The sequence below is a fragment of the Vicia villosa genome, linkage group LG3, assembly GCF_029867415.1.
Source record: "Vicia villosa cultivar HV-30 ecotype Madison, WI linkage group LG3, Vvil1.0, whole genome shotgun sequence".
In the NCBI taxonomy this organism is placed as follows: Eukaryota; Viridiplantae; Streptophyta; class Magnoliopsida; order Fabales; family Fabaceae; genus Vicia; species Vicia villosa.
This window is the reverse complement of record NC_081182.1, coordinates 150,290,444-150,309,047: the sequence shown is the minus strand read 5'-3', so window position 1 is coordinate 150,309,047 and position 18,604 is coordinate 150,290,444. Positions and strand designations below refer to the sequence as shown.

The 18,604-nt window shown below is 43.2% G+C and overlaps 2 protein-coding genes across 2 annotated transcripts; both read left to right on the top strand.

Annotated features, from left to right (window-relative positions):
• Nucleotides 1-2,009: 2,009 nt before the first annotated feature.
• On the top strand, nt 2,010-3,685 carry LOC131659163 (uncharacterized). Its single transcript, XM_058928391.1, has 3 exons — nt 2,010-2,169; nt 2,274-2,848; nt 2,987-3,685. Exons 1-3 carry the CDS (start codon nt 2,010-2,012, stop codon nt 3,683-3,685), a joined length of 1,434 nt encoding a protein of 477 aa, XP_058784374.1.
• A 2,126-nt stretch (nt 3,686-5,811) lies between these two features.
• On the top strand, nt 5,812-12,233 carry LOC131659162 (uncharacterized). The gene is made up of 4 exons (XM_058928390.1): nt 5,812-6,615; nt 6,667-7,350; nt 7,474-7,549; nt 12,181-12,233. The coding sequence occupies exons 1-4, from the start codon at nt 5,812-5,814 to the stop codon at nt 12,231-12,233; spliced, it is 1,617 nt and encodes a 538-aa protein (XP_058784373.1).
• Nucleotides 12,234-18,604: the final 6,371 nt, after the last annotated feature.

The window sequence follows — 18,604 nt, the reverse complement described above, 5'->3', positions numbered from 1 at the left end:
TGCGAGACACGATTCTATTCACTTGTGTCGTGTCCTCATCTTGGAGACACAATCCTTCTGCTTTATATCTGCTTGTTTGGTTTGCTTGTTCATCTTGTAGGTGTATTGTGATTATGCTTGACGCGCGTGTCGACTTTTGTGTGCTTAAGGCTAATTGGTGTGCTGACTATTTGCTTTTGCTTTGCTAGCTCGCTCGCGGGGTTCTTAGTTTCTTCGCTTTTCGTCGTTAGTTTACGGATCATCATCCGTTTGGTATTGATCCCGTTTCATTTTATCTTTTTCTCGTACTTTATCGCTTTCTTGCATCATCGTTTAACATGAGAAGTAGGACCTAGACATGCATCTGGCCAAGTCCTTGAAAGAGGCTCTGTTTTTGTTGGTGTGTTTACATTTGTGCTTTGCGGAAGAGAGTCACGATGTAATAAGTCCTATATGGCACTCCGTTATGTCCTCATGGAAGGCACGCGGAAAGGGTTAGTAATCAACCCCCGCCTAGTCTCATCGAGTCCGTTTGGTATGCGCACACTACGCGTTGCTCGCTTCCAAACCTGCACAAGATCTTGTTATCGAGTATGTCAGGAAAAGGGTTCATGTAGCCGGACCCCCGCCTATCCTATAGCTTGCGTCGCTCGACGTTGATGCTCGGTGTACGCACGCACCATTTTCCTTTACGATCCGTGACGGCTTGGTTGCTGAGAGGGACTCGCTCCTCTTGTCTATGGCCTGATCATTTTCGCGAGGTCTAATGCTTGGTTGACTCGGGTGATTCGCTCACCTTGGCTATGGCGGGACCGATTTTCTACCATTCGGCCAGTGCCAGTGGTCTTGTTTGCTTTACGAGCAGAGCTCGTTTGTGTGATATTATTGTCTGCATTCGCTTTTTCCCGTAGGTTGATAGGCTAGTTTAGACTTGTACCCTTTGTATGATAACATTAGGTAGCAAGCTTTCCCCCTTAGCTTAGGTCTTCCTCATGCATTCTTTAAAACAAAAACCACACTCTTTGATTTTCTTTTCTTAAGAACTTGTTATTTCCGCTCCATTCCCAAGCATAAGTCTCCAAAGGTCGAGCAGCGGAGTGCAAATGTAACTTGTTCACCTAAAAAACACAAAACAAACAGAAACATGTGAGCCGAGCTACGGTACCTCTGATTCCTCAAAAAGGATACGTAGGCAGCAGGGTAGGGCCCGTGCGAGTATAACTCTTTCTTTTCCCTACATTCTGCATTCATTTTAGTCCAGATTAGCATAGATTTGTTACACACCCATAGTTTTAGACACAAGCGTGGATACCATCGAGTACAATGGGCGCGTGGGGTGCTAACACCTTCCCCTCGCATAACCAACTCCCTTACTCTTTTTCTCTGGTCGTGAGACCGTTGTTTTGTTTTGCGATTTGCTGGCATTCCCTTCCTTTTCAGGATAAATATGTTAGTGGCGACATTGTTAATTTTTGCGGTAGCGACAGCTGGCGACTCTGCTGGGGACGTCTCGACCTATTGTGAGTCCGGACCTAGCGAGTCGATCCTAGAGCTTGTGTGTTTATCTTTGGGTGCTTTACTGCTTTGCATATTTGCCTATTTGCATCGCATTCTATGTGCGCTTTTACTTTTCTGCATCATATTCTGGACTGTCTGGATTTATGTCTATGGGTGGGTGTTTCAAGAGGTAAAAGACCCAATACCCAGGTCATGAGTGATACCATAGGAACTAGGACTAGAGTGGCCGTGACGGACAGAAGGCGTATGCCTGATTGACCTGATCACGTATCCACGGGCAGAGCTTGGTGGAATGAGGCAATATCGTATGATAACGCCTACATTCGATCCTTTGTATGCTTTTTGACCTACCCTAGCCTAGATTTACCCGTGAGTGGGGCGGGAATCAATCATTGCTTAACAGGTACATTGTTGGTGACCGCTGTTCTTGTTCGTGGGTTACCGCTGTTCTTGTCTGTGGGTTACCGCTGTTCTCGTTCGAGTGTACTATTGGTTCCTGTTCTTGGGGTACTATGGTTCTTGTTCGAGTGGTGATTTGTGTCTTATTCCATTGTGTTGTTGACTATGGGTGTTGGTTCAGTGGATTGACATTCTATGTTCCCTGTGGTATACCATTTGAGGCCGAACCTTTGGCTCTGTATTATATGTGTTGCCGGCAGTCCAGAATGCCTGGTGGGCGGCAACAAGTCCCACCACTTTGCATCATAGCATATTTATTTCTAAAAGAAATAAAAAAAATGTATATAATAATAAGCATTTGCATGTTATATTTTCAGGGATATTCAAGAGTTCACCCAAGTTGAAGATGGACATTCTCACCGATACTGTCAAAAAACGTACGAGGCATACCAGCGCTTACAAGATTCCGGATATTGATGATTCGGGGTTGATAAGTTTGAGTTCTCGGTTGAAAGGGGAGGTTCTCCGTGACTTCAATCATGATTATGGCAATTTGCTCTCCATCCTCAATACATCTTTTGATCCGATGGCTTTGATCACCCTATTTCAGTTCTATGATCCGCAGTTGAGATGTTTTACATTCCAGGACTATCAACTGGTCCCAACGCTCGAGGAATTTTCTTACATACTCAACATCCGAATCACTGATGATGTACCATTCGTTCGAGTTCCCAAGGTTGTGAGGTTTGAAAGGATAGCTGAAGCTCTTCACATGGGTATAAAGGAGGTGGAAAGAAATTGGAAGTCATCGGGCGGTGTTTCAGGTTTCTCTCTTTGCTTTCTGATTAGTAGGGCTGAGGATGCGGCTAAGAAAGAGCATTGGGTTGATTTTAGTCGTTTGCTTGCTATCATGATCTATGGCATTGTCTTATTCCCATCAAGAGAGAATTTTGTGAGTTTGGCGGCGATTTGTGTCTACATGAACAAAAACCCCTTGCCAACATTGCTTGCGGACGCCTATTTTGCGATCCACTCCAGAAATAAAAAGGGAGGATATGTTGTTGGTTCTTGTCTTCCGTTGTTGTATTAGTGGTTCATGTTGCATTTGCCGGTGAGAGGACCTTTTGTGCTCAAGAAGAGTTCTCTTAAGTGGTCAGATAGGATTGTTAACCTCACATCTTATGACATCAGGTGGAACTATTGTGTGGGGAAGGTTTGGAACATCATCACTAGTTGCGGTCAATATCCCAACGTTCCTCTCATGGGAACCAGAGGTTGTATTAGTTATAATCCCACGCTCGCTTACTGTCAATTGGGATATGCAATGGAAAGGGCTCAGAATGATGTAGAAGTGTTTGAATCAGTGTACTTTGCCGATGGTAAAGATCCTTTGGAGTTAGAAAAGATAGCGTATGCTTGGACTAAAGTCCACAAGAGAGATCAGACTACTTTGAAGAAGAAGGTTCCTATTGCTATGGGTCCTTACAGGAAGTGGGTTGAGGCAAAAGTGGCAGATCTGTTAATGCCATTTGCGAGGTCATGTCCGTTGTACGAGCAACCTCCTGGGGTTTTATCTGATACAGTTGCGGCTGAACTCTATATTCAAGCCAAAGCGGACAACATCCAGCTAAAAGCAAAGGACAAAGAGGTTGGTTTGGAGAGGTATTTTCAAGACCACGAAAAGGCGGAATTGGCTCGTAAGCTTAAGCATGGGCAAGGTGAAGGTTCAAACATGACACGTGCTCAAAGGCGATCTCATGACTTGATGGAGGAAATCTTGTACCGATAACAACAGGAATATGTGAAGCTGCAAAGGTCCGAAAACAATAGCAAGAGAAAGGTGCAGGATTCGGAAAAGCAATTGATGGAAGAAAAGGCCAAGTCAGCTCGACTTGAAGAAGAGCTCGTAAGACTCCGAGCCCAACGGAGAAGAGATGGAGGAGCTCATTCTGTTATCAGACGATCCTAGTGCTGCTGTGGAGTGGATTTGTTTGGCCCATGGTCGATTTGCTGTGTATTCTTGATGTTTGTCGCCCATGTCCAGGATTGTTGGATGGGGTCGCATTTTGATATTATGGATTTCTTTTGTATGCCTTACGAGCACTTTATGACACGATTGTGTGTTTTGTTTGTATGAACTCAAATTCTCAATTATGTTTGAATGAAATATGCTTGGTTTGCTGAATTATTCTCGTGTGTGGATTGTTGCTCAAATATATTTTGTATTAGGGTTGCTATGTCCTATCTGAAAATGGGATGAACTCTTGGATACCTGAAAATTGACAAACATTTCATGCATATCATTCATATATCATACATGTCATACATTTGTAGGTGTTGTAGGGCTTATATCTTATGTCTCGCTGTTTTGTTACCAGAAGGAGTTCTAAGACGGCTAATCACGCGTATCCGACTAGGAGCAATCAGAGAAGGCATATGGAACAGATTCAGGAACAAATGGCGGAAATGAGAGCTCAATTGACGAAGTAGATGAATGCGCAAATGGCGCAGTTTATGGAAGCATTGACTAATGTGACCAAGGGGCAGGATGACTTGCGAGTTCTCGTCGAGAACTCTAGAAGGAATGAGAATGAAGGACTTCAAGGGCTGTTTGACGATGTGTCTGGAAGGATTGACGATCACCATGATCCGAATGAGTTCGATCACGTGGGAGGGCACTATAATCCTTTCAATCAGTATCACGGGTTTCCACCTCCACCTCCATCTCGTCTGTTTGGAAGGAGAGATAATCAGAACTGTGGTAATTTGGATTTCAATATTGAGAACTTTGATCAAGTATCAAGGCATAATGCTGAGGGTGCGCATGATGAAGTTGAAAGGTATCGTCTGGTTGAAGAACGTCTCAGAGCTGTTGAAGGCAAAAGGGTGTTAGGCATGGATATCAATGACTTGGGGTTGGTTCCTGGTGTGAGGATTCCACCGAAATTCAAATTTCCATCTTTTGACAAATACAATGGAGCGACTTGCCCTATGACTCATGTAAAGGCATATTATCGGAAGATGTCAGTATAATCTGAGGATGGGGGTTTTCTAATGCACTTCTTCTAGGATAGTCTTGCTGGGGCTTCCTTGGAGTGGTATGTGCAACTCGAGCGCACTCATATCCATTCTTGGAGAGATCTTATCGAGGCTTTCATTAAGCACTATCGGTACAATGTTGATATGGCGCCCAATAGGACTCAGTTGCAGAGTTTGGTTCAGGGGTCTAAAGAATCTTTCAAGGAGTACGCTCAGAAATGGCGCGAGTTAGCTGCGAGGGTTCAGCCACCGATGACTGAGCGTGAGATGATTGATATGTTCACCAGTACTTTGTCTGGACACTATTACTTGGCTTGTAGTGCTTCAGCCAACTTTTCTGAAATGGTGAGATATGGCGAACGTGTTGAAATGGGTCTAAAGATGGGGAAAATTCAGTTAGGAGCTTCTTCTAATACTGCTGGTGGTAAGAAACAAGCTGAGGGTTATGCCAGAAGGAAGGAAGGAAATGCGGATGCCATATAAGGAAGAAGGGGTTCAGGGAGAAACAATTCATAGGTTAATGCTGTCATGATCCCAGTGCCGCAGCAACAACAATAACATCAGCATGGACAGCGTTCCAATAATGATCACTACCCTCCCAGGACTAGGCCTCACAGAAAGATTGATCCGATTCCTATGACGTATGCTCAGTTGTTGCAACATTTGCTCAATACTGAGAAGATTACTTTGAGAGATGCTCCGAATGCTCCGGACACACAATCTCCTAATTACAATGCAAACGCACGATGTGCTTTCCACTCAAGTGCCGCTGGACATGATACATAGAGGTGCATTGCGTTGAAGAACAAAGTCCAGGACTTATTGGATCCAAAGATTATTTAATTCACTCCTACACCCAATATTATCAATAATCCTATGCCTACTCACGGAGGTTCGGGTGTGAATGTCATTGAGAGTGAAGAGATAAGGGTTGTATCTGATGTGGGCTGTTTGACTTTTCCTCTTATGTCTGTGAAGCAACATCTGGTTAATAGCGGCATCTTCCCGGGCTGTGGCGTTGATTGGGAGGATTGCAAGAGTCAACCCGAAGGTTGTGCTGATTTGAAAAGTATGGTACAAGAGCTGATTGACGAGGGTCCTCTTCAATTTTATCGAAGGATGAGAGGTGCGAAGAGTGGGGATGGCGAAGTGGCAGTGATTTCAATTCCTTATGAACCAGTTGTTCCAATATGTATCCAAGTGCCTATTCAGATACCTGTAGGTATCCCATATGAGGAACAACCAGCGGCGTTGATGATTACCGTGCTAGGGCCTATTCCATATGAGAGTGAGAAGGTCGTCCCTTGGCATTATGGTTCAGACGTATATTACTATGGCACGAAGGAGGAGGGTGATCCATCTAAAAAGAAGTTTGTTGAGGCCGCAGTTGCAAACACTGATAATTTTGCCGGTACTGGTAGAATTACTCGCAGTGGTAGGGTGTTCTCCCCTCAGCTTGTCCAAAAAGATGCAGATGCTTTGGCTAAGGCCAAAGGAAAACAAGCGGTGACTGATGTCCAGAATTCTCCGACTCAGAATGGGGCACCGGATAATGATGTATCTTCCAAGGATGTAGAAGAATTATTGAGAATCATCAGGAAGTCCGATTACAAAGTTGTTGAGCAATTGGGTCAGACTCAGTCAAAGATTTCTATCTTGCAATTGTTGATGTGTTCGGAGGTTCATAGAGATGCTCTCTTAAGAATTCTGAATGGTGCCTACGTACCCTAGAAGATATCTGTGAATCAGTTAGAGGCAGTGGCCAATAATATTTCCGCTGGAAATGGTTTGGGGTTTACTCATCGTGATCTTCCTCCAGAAGGGAAAAACCATAACAAAGCGTTTCATATTTTGATGGAGTGTAAGGGGACGACTTTGTCCCGTGTTTTGGTTGATACTGGTTCCTCCCTGAACGTGCTTCCCAAATCGGCCCTTATGAGAATTGACTATGCTGGTGTTGAATTGAGACCCAGTGAGTTGATGGTACGCGCTTTTGATGGTTCAAGGAGGTCTGTGTTCGGAGAGGTAGACTTGCCTATCCAAGTTGGTCCTCAGATCTTCACCATAACTTTTTATGTAATGGATATTCAGCCTGCTTACTGCTGTCTATTGGGACGACCATGGATTCACAAGGCCGGCGCTGTGACATCCACTCTTCATCAGAAGTTAAAGTATCCAGTTGATGGTAAAGTGGTGACAGTTTGTGGTGAGGAGGATTATATCATGAGTCACTTGTATTCTTTCCGATATGTGGAGATCGAAGGTAATATACATGAGACGTCGTTCCAAGCGTTTGAGGCTGTAAATGCTGTGAGAATTCCTCTTTACGAGGTAACAAAGCCAGAAACAGTTATGTCCTCTTTGAAAGATGCTCAGGATGCTGTTGAGACTGGAAAGATGGAAGGTTGGGGGCAAGTAATTGATGTGCGTCCCAAATTTGACAAGAATGGTCTTGGTTTCAATCCCGGGAAGCATAATACATCGCCCAAGCCTAATATCCTCAGCCCTATCAAGTTTGTGAGTGGTGGTGTCATTCAGAACGGTCAGGTTAATGCCATTGTCAATGGCGAGGAGGTGGATAATGACTGTGACTTTGATAGCTGGATTCATCCAAGTATTCCAAGGGAGATGCCTTGCAACTGGACAATTGAAGATGTCATTCAAGTCACACAAGTTCAGGAGTAAATTCCTTGTTTTTTCTTCTCTTATCATGACATAATTCCTACGCTCTTCCCAAGGCGTAGTGAATCATTTGTAGGGCCATGCAGTTCGCATTTTCAAAGTTAATAATGAAATAAAAGGATGTTTTTTTTTTGCATTCAAATGTTTTGATCTTTGTCTTTCTTTTTAACTTTTTCCTTTAAGTGGCAATGTTTTTGCCCACACTTGCACATATATTAATAAATAAAACTAAAATCAAAACATCAATCATGCAGATGTTCCACTACCACGGATTCCATTGGTATAAGTTCCGCTATTGCTTGTTATGATTTTGACAATCCGATCTACCAAGCCGAGGAGGAAGCTTATGAAGATTGTGATCTCCTCGACGAATTGGCCAGATTATTGAGACAGGAAAAGAAAGTGATTCAGCCGCATCAGGAGGCAATTGAGATGGTAAATGTTGGCAATAAAGAGCAAGTCCGAGAAGTCAAGCTAGGGGCTGCGCTTGAGAATAGTGTGAAGCAGAGGCTTATTGCTATGTTGAAAGAGTATGCAGATATCTTTGCTTGGTCCTACGAGGATATGCCAGGTCTTGATACAGATATTGTGGTGCACCGTCTACCTCTCAAGGAAGATAGTCCTCTTGCAAAGCAGAAGCTTCGAAGGACTCGCTCAGATATGTCTGAGAAGATTAAGAAAGAGGTTGAGAAACAATTTGATGCTGGCTTTTTGCAAGTTGTGAATTACCCGCCGTGGGTCGCGAATATCGTTCCTGTGCCTAAGAAAGACGGAAAGGTCAGGATGTGCGTTGAGTACAGAGATTTGAATAGGGCGAGTCCGAAAGATGATTTTCCTCTTCCCCACATTGATGTGCTGGTGGATAATACTGCTCCTTTCAAAGTGTTTTCCTTCATGGATGGCTTCTCTGGGTATAATCAGATCAAGATGGCACCCGAAGACATGGAGAAAACAACATTTATCACACCGTGGGGAACTTTCTGCTATAAAGTCATGCCTTTTGGGTTGAAAAACGCAGGGGCAACGTATCAGCGCGCCATGGTGACTCTTTTTCACGACATGATTCACAAAGAGATTGAAGTGTATGTCGACGACATGATTGCAAAGTCTCACACTGAAGAAGAGCACTTGGTTCATTTGCAGAAGTTGTTTGAAAGGCTTCGGGAATTCAGACTGAGGTTGAATCCAAACAAATGCACTTTCGGAGTGCGATCTGGAAAGTTGTTGGGCTTTGTTGTTAGCGGAAAAGGTATTGAGGTCGATCCTGCAAAAATAAAAGCTATACAAGAGATGCCTGAGCCGAGAACAGAAAAAGAGGTTCGTGGTTTCTTAGGGAGATTGAACTACATTGCTAGATTCATCTCTCATCTCATGACCACTTGTGAACCAATATTCAAATTGCTAAGAAAAGATCAGACGGCCAGGTGGAATAATGATTGTCAAAAAGCATTCGAAAAAGTGAAAGAATATCTGCAGGAACCACCGATACTAATGCCTCCAGTTCCAGGAAGGCCTTTGATTATGTACCTCACAGTGCTTGAAAACTCAATGGGATGTGTGCTGGGTCAACATGACGAGTCTGACCGAAAAGAGCATGCAATATACTACCTTAGAAAAAAATTTACCGACTGTGAATCCCGATACTCACTGCTCGAGAAAACTTGTTGTGCTTTGGTGTGGGCTGCTCGCCGGCTGAGGCAGTATATGTTGGTTCACACCACCTTATTGATTTCCAAGATGGATCCTATCAAATATGTCTTTGAGAAGCCCGCTCTTTCCGGAAGAGTAGCCAGATGGCAAATGATTTTGACTGAATATGATATCCAATATACTACCTAGAAAGCCATCAAAGGTAGTGTGTTGGCGAATTATCTTGCGCATCAGCCTGTCGAATATTATGAACCGATGAAGTTTGAATTCCCCGCTGAGGATGTCTTGTACATCAGAGATTGTAACATTCCTGGACCAGAAGAAGGACCCGAACCAGGATCGCGATGGACGCTCGTGTTCGATGGTGCCTCTAATGCACTTGGGAATGGTGTTGGAGCTGTAATTACTTCTCCATCCAGTTTTCATATTCCGTTTACACCCAGAATCTGTTTTGATTGCACTAATAATATGGCTGAGTATGAAGCTTGCATCTATGGTATCGAAGCTGCGATCGATTTACGAATCAAGTACTTAAAAGTTTATGGGGATTCTAATCTCGTCATTAGCCAGATTAATGGATATTGGGAAACTCGCCATCAGAATCTGATTCCATACAGGGAGCATGTGATGAGACTTATTCCGTACTTTGATGAGATCACATTCGAGCATATTTCTATAGAAGAGAACAATCTTGCTGATGCTCTCACTACTTTGGCTTCCATGTTCAAAGTGAAGTGGGCCAATGAGGCGCCTAACATCACCATCAATAGGTTGGACGAGCCAGCATTCTGCTTTGAGGCTGATGTTGAATTGGATGGTAATCCCTTGTATCATGATATCAAAAAGTTCCTCGAAACTCAAGAGTATCCTCCCGAAGCGTCGGTGACTGATAAGAAGTTTCTGAGAAGGTCCGCAGCTAAGTTCTACCTTAACGGTGGGGTTTTGTACAAGATACATCATGACGGTGTGTTACTCCGATGTGTCGTGAAAGAAGAAGCTTCGAAAATCATAGAGGAAATGCACGAAGGTGAGTTTGGTACTCATTCTAGTGGGCATACGATGGCTAAGAAAATCTTGAGGGCTGGTTACTTTTGGTCCACCATGGAAACCGATTGTCATAACCATGTCAGAATTTGTCACAAGTGCCAGATCTATGCTGATAAAGTACACGTCCCGCCTATGCCTTTGAATGTCTTGACTTCTCCATGGCCTTTCGCAATGTGGGGCATTAACATGATTGGAGAGATTAAGCCTACTGCTTCCAATGGACATCGCTTCATTTTGGTTGCCATCGATTACTTCACCAAATGGGTTGAAGCCGTATCTTATGCGAATGTCACCAAGCAAGTGATTACTCGCTTTATCAAGAACAACATAATCTGGCTCTACGGGATTCCTGAGAAGATCATTACTGATAATGGATCGAATCTCAATAACAAGATGATGAAGGAGCTTTGTGAGTCCTTCAAGATCAAGCATCACAATTATTCTCCGTACCATCCAAAGATGAATGGCGCTGTTGAAGCGGCTAATAAGAACATTAAGAAGATTGGGCAGAAGATGGTAGTGACCTACCGAGATTGGCACGAGATGTTGCCTTTTGCTTTGCATGGCTACCGCACTTCTGTGCGTACATCGACTGGGGCAACTCCTTTCTCACTTGTTTATGGTATGTAAGCGGTACTACCAGTTGAAGTTGAGATTCCTTCCTTGAGGGTTATGAAAGACGTCGAGCTTGACGAGTCAGAATGGTTACAAAATCAGATGGATTAGTTAAACCTCATTGATGAGAAGCGTTTGGAAGCTATTGGTCATGGTCAGGTGTACCAAAAGAAGATGAGGAAAGCCTTTGACAAGCGGGTGCGACCCCAAAGCTACAAACCAGGTGACCTGGTACTCAAAAGAATCATCCTGCCTCAGGGCGATCCTCGAGGCAAGTGGAGTCCAACGTATGAAGGCCCCTTTGTTGTGCAGAAAGTGTTCTCTGGCGGTGCCATGATGCTTGCAACGATGGATGGCGAGAACTTTCCGCACCCTGTGAACACAGATGTAGTCAAAAAATACTTCGCAGAGACCTGAAAAAAAGAAGAATGAAAAAGATAAAAAAGAAAGGAAAATGAATCAGGCAAAAGAATGAAAAAGAAACAAATATACCCGCTAAGTTGAAAACCCGAAAGGGCGACTTAGGAAAAAAAGGGACAAAAGTGAATGACTACATCTCGCATGCCATCTCGGCAATCACTCTTCATACATGCTTAGGGCTCCCGACCGAGGGATAAGCAAGACTCCGTGTTCTTGAGTTTGCACCTGGCAGCTAAAATCCCTAAAGCATTCTCTAATTCCAATCGTCGTGTTTAGGGCTCCCGACCGAGGGATAAGCAAGACTCCGTGTTCTTGAGTTTGTATCTGGCAGCTCAAATCCCTAAAGGCACTCACAAACCCCGTCGGGTCCACAAGTTCGGTGTTGTTTCAGTCGTGAAATCAGGCAGTGATCAAGCCTAATAAGTACGGTCTTCCAAAGCAAGGGGATGACAACGTCAAGGTTATAAAAGTGATAGCGGGATCGAAACTAATGGATATCCGTTTCACATTGCCATTTCTCTTGCGTTCGAAAACGTGTAGTTACCTCTTACTAGGAACTGCTTCAAAAATGTGTTCGCTCTATTACGAGCATTCTATTTGCAATTAATAAATATCTTTTTCATCTTAAACAACTGTTTTCTTTTACTATTTTGTTTGCATAAAACGTCCTGAGTTTATGTTAAACTTTGCATATGAAAACTGCATTGCTTTTACAATACATGATTAGAAATGATAAAACCTTTGAATTTACTTCGAAGTCTTGTGTAACCAGGATGGCAGGCCAAGATGCCATGCTATATCCTGGGGCATTTTCATTTGTTTATTTCGCAGGTATGTCTTTGCAAGTGCATCGGATCGGCACAATAGCAGATCTAGCCGAATGAGATAGCCTTATTCCCCAGCTGAGTGCATCCTAATGAGAGATTCTCATCCCCCGACTGAGTACATCCAGATGAGATTTTCTTTGTTCCAAGATTCTCATATCCTCAGCAAAGCACATCTCGATGTATTCCCCGTGCTTCTGAAGTCTTATTCCCGGCGGAATGCCTTCTCACCAGTTGAGTCATGATTGGATGGTATTTGATTCCCCAGCAAGCTCTTAATGAGGTTTCTTGCCTGAGTTCCTCGTTCTCCCCAGTAGAGTGTTTCTCTCCCCAGCAGATTGACCTGTTTTCCCCGAGAGAGTCATCTTATTCCCCAGTGGAGTTGTCTTAACGAAAGGTTCTTCTGATAAGTTCCTTATCCCCAGCGGATCTCTCATATCCCTAGCAGATCGCTGTGCAGAAGTATTCCTCTTCCCCGCTGAGTTTCTTTCCTCAGCAAAGACTCACGCGCATCCTCAGCAGAAGTTGTTTCCTTCGAGGATTTCCCCAGCGGAATGCGTCCTACACAAGCAAGTTGGTCACTCCCCATCAGAGTTGTCTCTGTGACATGCTCTTATCTCTACATCCCCTGTATGTCGAGAATTTTCTTCTCCAATGAAGTTGCCAGGGTTTTTCCCCAAGCAGTTAAGTGGGATGTTCTTATCTTCAAGCAAGATTTGTTCCCCAAGCAGAGCTCGTGTCTAGATTTGATCATTTCCAGCAGATTTCTGATCCATCTTTGCAAGCTCATAGTTGTAACCCTTGGTCACTCATCTTGTCCTCTCCGCAGAGTTCCATATTCTCTCCAGGACTTTTCTAGCAATTCAGTGCTCCTCTGCTGTTTCCCTACGCAGCATCCGAGTCATACATCATTTGCATAACATTCTCAAAAGCGTATAGCGTCTTCCCTCTCGGGAGCGTTATTCCATATACATTCATACATGCATCATGCATAAAACATATCATATCTGTTTCTTTCTGCAGGAAAGTTATCCAGATTCAAATGCTCCCCAGAGAGCAATATTCACCTAGTCATTACAGGCGCCTATTCTGATGTTTTGAATCAGAAGAGGATTGTTCTACTTATTTTCTGGCGCAGCTCAGATCAGTTCAAAGACATTCCTATTCCCGATGCCCCCAGATCGGTGGAAGATATTTGTTCATATCCTGATATCCAGCTCAGTTGAAGGAACCGCCTCCGGATCTCTATCGATCTTCCGAAGGAGCAAGCCCTCTGATACATCAGATCAGTTGGAAATATCTACTCCCTGACGATTTAGTTCGTTCAGAAGAAGAAACTTGTTTTCCCAGTCATGATGCCTAACCATCAGTTGAAGACGATTTCTTTACCCGACGTACACAGTTCGGAAGAGATATATGTTCCTATCCTAATATTCAGATTCAGATTAGTTGAAGGAACCGCCTCCGGATCTCTATAGATCTTCCGAAGGAGCAAGCCACTGATATCATCAGATCAGATAGAGATGTCTACCTGATCGACTTTGTCTTTCAGATGAAGATTGTCCTACATTTTTTCTGGCATCATGTCCAGATCAGTTTAAAGGCATTCTTTCCCCGGCGTACACAATTCGGAAGAGATATTGTTCCTATCCTGATTTCCAGTTCAGTTGAAGGAACCACCTCCGGATCCCCGTGGTCTTACGAAGGAGCTAGCCGTTAATTCCCAGATTAGTAGGAATATCTACCTGATGATTTAATTGCATCAAAAGAGATGTCTGCCCAGATTCCCAGATCATGATTCCCAGATCAGAGATACCTATTATCCGTTGATGTCCTATTCAACCGATGTATCTCCCTCATTTCCCAGATCGACCTAAGACATCTGTCTCGATGCAAGTTCGGAGACATCTGCTACGTATGATGCTCAGATCAGTCGAGATGTTCCTTCTCTTGATAACCAGATCATTTGAAGTGTTTCCCCTGCCTGTGGGTGCCCGTTCCTTCTTATCACAAGTAGGAGCATATTTAATTATCCAGATCAATCGAAGTTTTTTCTCCCTGCTTGCGGGGTGGTACATTACTTCTTATTTCAAGATGGAATCTTCTATTGATCAAGAGCACAAATTTTCGAGTTCATTCTGGTATTCAATCTCCTTCCACCTCAACGGTTCGAAACTTTCGTTTCTCGCTCGTCAGGTTCAAGAAGTTTGAATAGGGGAAGCTATTGCACCCCAAAATTTGCCCTCTTTATTTGATCTATAAGTTATTAATGACGTTTATTTCGTCATTCAAAAATTGGAGAAAATCAATAAAAAGTTCTGGTGGTTTTAAAGAAGCGCAATGTGAAAAATGGTTTAAGTAGTACAATTACGAGAAAATTCACAAGTCTTGTGGAGAAAGTAATATGAGCTGATTTCCCGTGTAGACTCAGCCGTTTCGACGATATCTACAACTTTCGTGTTCGGCTCGAAAGCCAATTATTTGAGGAAGGTTGTCAGATTTGCAAGTTACTTGAGATTTCACAGTGAAAAAACGTGTTTAACGTAAGGTTTTGGATCTCAGAAAATTCATATCTCCCAATTCACTAGTCGGATTCGCTTGAAAATTTAACTGGAGCTCCGTACCATCATTATCAAGATTTCATATGTTCGGACCGTCGGCTGATTGTGCACCGAAAATGCTCAGAATTTTAAGGATCGTCGCGTTGTTTCGGTAAAAAGTGTGATTTCGAGTATGTTGCACCGAGTTCGAAAATTCATAACTTCTTCGGTTTTTATCGTATGAAGTCCATTCCGGTAGAATTCTCTCGGAAATTTCGTTAGCTTCGATTCTTCGTCACACACGCCTGTTCAGATTTTGAGCCGAAGATGGAGTTTTATCGAGTTCTTTGAGCGGTGCGCACAAAATTCTGCACAGTCGCGCCAGATGAATTGGCGTTTCTCGTCATTCAAACGGGCGTATTTTCTTCATCGCTTATCGGATTAAGACGATTTTCGCGGCGACGAGTCACGAATTTGGTCATCTTCATAGTGGCATTGGTTTCGTTCCAGAATTCAGAGCTGAACCGAGTTTCCTTAAAAACGAGTTAAAATAAGACGCACCGAGGGCAATTTGGACATTTCGTGTTGACAATATATAAACTTTTTGCTCTTCACAAATGAAGAGAGAACTCTCATAACTTCACTTCACCCAAAAATTCATAAACACTTTCTCTCAATTCTCTCTCAATTTTCTTGAATCAAAACCACAAATTACATAAAACTTTTATCAAAACTCATCAATTTTCACCAAGATCAAGAACATGGATTGAAGAATCAAGATTCGAAGTTTGAATTTCTTCTCCTCTCCTCCTTGTAGTTCGCGCGCCCTCCCTCTCTCTTCGCTTGGATTTCGCTTCCGCGTTCATGTCGCGTTCGTGTCGTGTTCGCGTTCGTGTCGTGTTCGTGTTCGCACTTCGGTTTAGATCTTCATCCGGTAAGCTTTCGGATATTGAACTAAGTGCTTAATTGTTGATCGTCATGTGAATTCGAATCTAGATCTACCTCTTGTTCTTGATTAATGGATGATTGATGATAATTGATCGGTGAATTTGTTCATTTTTTTCCTCGAATTGATAATGTTCATGTGAATCGTGGTTAGATTTAATGTTCGTTGCATATAATTGATGCGCGTTGATGATGAATTATGATGTTCTAGTTTGAATCCGTGATTCGTTGATGATTTTGTATGCATAATTGTTTATGTTCATATATGGTGTTCGCGGCGTACTCAAAGTGTTTGTATAAATGCATGTGTTGCACTTTTGCTTGATATTTGTCTTGCGTGACGCGTCGCACTTAGCATATTTGTTGACATTTAGCTCATTTGATTTGTGGATTTGCGCATAACTTGAAATTCGATGTTTGTATGCTTTGATCTCAAGTCGGCATGGTTTTGGATTGAGTGCGAATGGTTCTAAGGCTTCAAAAATGCACAAAATTCTGTTTTCCTACGCCATGAACCGGTTCCCACTCAATCCAAAATTGCTGCCTCCCTGGTTTTTGTACCAGGAACCGGTTCGTCCCAGCCAGGAACCGCTTCCTGCATTGTTTTTTGCCTCTGGATTTTATGCCAGGAACCGGGTTGTCCCTAGGCAGGAACCGGTTCCCAGTTCCTTGAAATATGCATGCCTCTGTGTTTTAATACCAGAAACCGGGTTGTCCCTAGGTGGGAACCGGTTCCCAGTTTGCTTTGTTTGCTTAGTCCCTGGTTTTTGTACCAAGAACCGGGTTGTCCTATGCAGGAACCGGTTCCTGTGTGTTATTTTTTGTGTTTTTTTTTCTAACTTCAATCCTTCGTATCTTTTTACTTTTAGCTCCGATTTGCACGTTCTTTATATCGTTGGAAAGCTTGCGAAACGTGCTACCTCATGAGATGATTGATATTGATTGATTGTTAAGTTCTTCATGTTTATTTTCCTTTGACATTTGTTGTTCATTACATGTGTACATTACTTGTTCGTTTTTTTTGCTTTATAGTAATAACGCAATTCCGATTGCGGTGTTTGTTATCTCTAACTTGTGTGCTAGTATGCAAGGCATTTGGATGGTCACCGATTGACGCTTATTACTCGAGTGTTCCGCTTTACTTGCAGGACACGACTCTATTCACTTGTGCCATGTCCTCATCTTGGAGACACGATCCTTCTGCTTTATATATGCTTGTTTGGTTTGCTTGTTCCTCTTGCAGGTGTATTGTGATTATGCTCGATGCGTGTGTCGATTTTTGTGTGCTTAAGGCTAATCGGTGTGCTGACTATTTGCTTTTGCTTTGCTAGATCGCTCGCGGGATTCTTAGTTTCTTCGCTTTTCGTCGCTAGTTTACGGATCATCATCCGTTTGGTATTGATCCCGTTTCATTTTATCTTTTTCTCGTACTTTATTGCTTTCTCGCATCATCCTTTAACATGAGAAGTAGGACCTAGACATGCATCTGGCCAAGTCCTCGAAAGAGGCTCTGTTTTTGTTGGTGTGTTTACATTTGTGCTTTGCGGCATGGAGTCACGGTATAATAAGTCCTATATGGCACTCCGTTAAGTCCTCATGGAAGGCACGCGGAAAGGGTTAGTAATCAACCCCCGCCTAGTCTCATCGAGTCCGTTTGGTATGCGCACGCTACGCTTTTATCGCTTCCGAACCTGCACAAGATCTTGTTATCGAGTATGTCAGGAAAAGGGTTCATGTAGCCGGACCCCCGCCTATCCTATAGCCCGCGTCGCTCGACGTTGATGCTCGGTGTACGCACGCACCGTTTTCCTTTACGATCAGTGACGGCTTGGTTGCTGAGAGGGACTCGCTCCTATTGTCTATGGCCTGATCATTTTCGTGAGGTCTGATGCTTGGTTGACTCGGGTGATTCGCTCCCCTTGGCTATGGTGGGCTCGCTTTTCTACCATTCGGCCAGTGCCGGTGGCCTTGTTTGCTTTACTAGCAGAGCTCGTTTGTGTGATATTATTGTTTGCATTCGCTTTTCCCTGTAGGTTGATAGGCTAGTTTAGACTTGTACTCTTTGTACAAACCACACTCTTTGATTTTCTTTTCTTAAGAACTTGTTATTTCCGCTCCATTCCCAAGCATTAGTCTCCAAAGGTCGAGCAGCGGAGTGCGAATGTAACTTGTTCACCTAAAAAACACAAAACAAACAGAAACATGTGAGCTGAGCTACGGTACCTCTGATTCCTCAAAAAGGATACGTAGGCAGCGGGGTAGGGCCTGTGCGAGTATAACTCTTTCTTTTCCCTACATTCTGCATTCATTTTAGTCCAGATTAGCGTAGATTTGTTACACACCCATAGTTTTAGACACAAGCGTGGATACCATCGAGTACGATGGGCGCGTGGGGTGCTAACACCTTCCCCTCGCGTAACTGACTCCCTTACTCTTTTTCTCTGGTCGTGAGACCGTTGTTTTGTTTTGGGGTTTGCTGGCATTCCCTTCCTTTTTAGGATAAATATGTTAGTGGCGACTCTGTTAATTTTCACGGTAGCGACACACACACCCACACACACACACACACACACATATATATATATATACACACACACACTTACGAATAAAATCATTTAGCTTCGTGTCATTTATCATTTCCCTAATTGTAAACAACATAAGAAGTGCTATGAGGATACATAGTCTAACCAAACAGCCAAAGCTATATGCTATAATTACTACTATATGCTATAATCAATGTGTCCAAATTAAGTTATTCTTTTTCCCTCCAACATTACAAGGCTTTCTTTCGTTTTTAGCTTTGACAAAAAAAATCTTTCTTTCGTTCAGAAAACATTGTCCAACGTTTTCCTCTCTGCTCCGTTTCCTCTGCTCAACACTTTCATCTTCATCTTGCTCCCAGATGACTTTCATCCTCATCTCTCTTTTCATCAAGTTTCCTCATTT

Bases quoted from the DNA above. Each gene is read 5' to 3' on its own strand.
- LOC131659162 (XM_058928390.1), top strand. From the start codon at position 5,812: ATGCCTACTCACGGAGGTTCGGGTGTGAATGTCATTGAGAGTGAAGAG. The intron at 6,616-6,666 runs GTTCATAGAGAT...TACGTACCCTAG, and splicing joins AATTGTTGATGTGTTCGGAG to AAGATATCTGTGAATCAGTT. The intron at 7,550-12,180 runs GTATTCCAAGGG...TTTATTTCGCAG, and splicing joins TGATAGCTGGATTCATCCAA to GTATGTCTTTGCAAGTGCAT.
- LOC131659163 (XM_058928391.1), top strand. From the start codon at position 2,010: ATGGTTCTTGTTCGAGTGGTGATTTGTGTCTTATTCCATTGTGTTGTT. The intron at 2,170-2,273 runs GTGGGCGGCAAC...TTATATTTTCAG, and splicing joins CCGGCAGTCCAGAATGCCTG to GGATATTCAAGAGTTCACCC. The intron at 2,849-2,986 runs GTGAGTTTGGCG...TTGTTGTATTAG, and splicing joins TCCCATCAAGAGAGAATTTT to TGGTTCATGTTGCATTTGCC.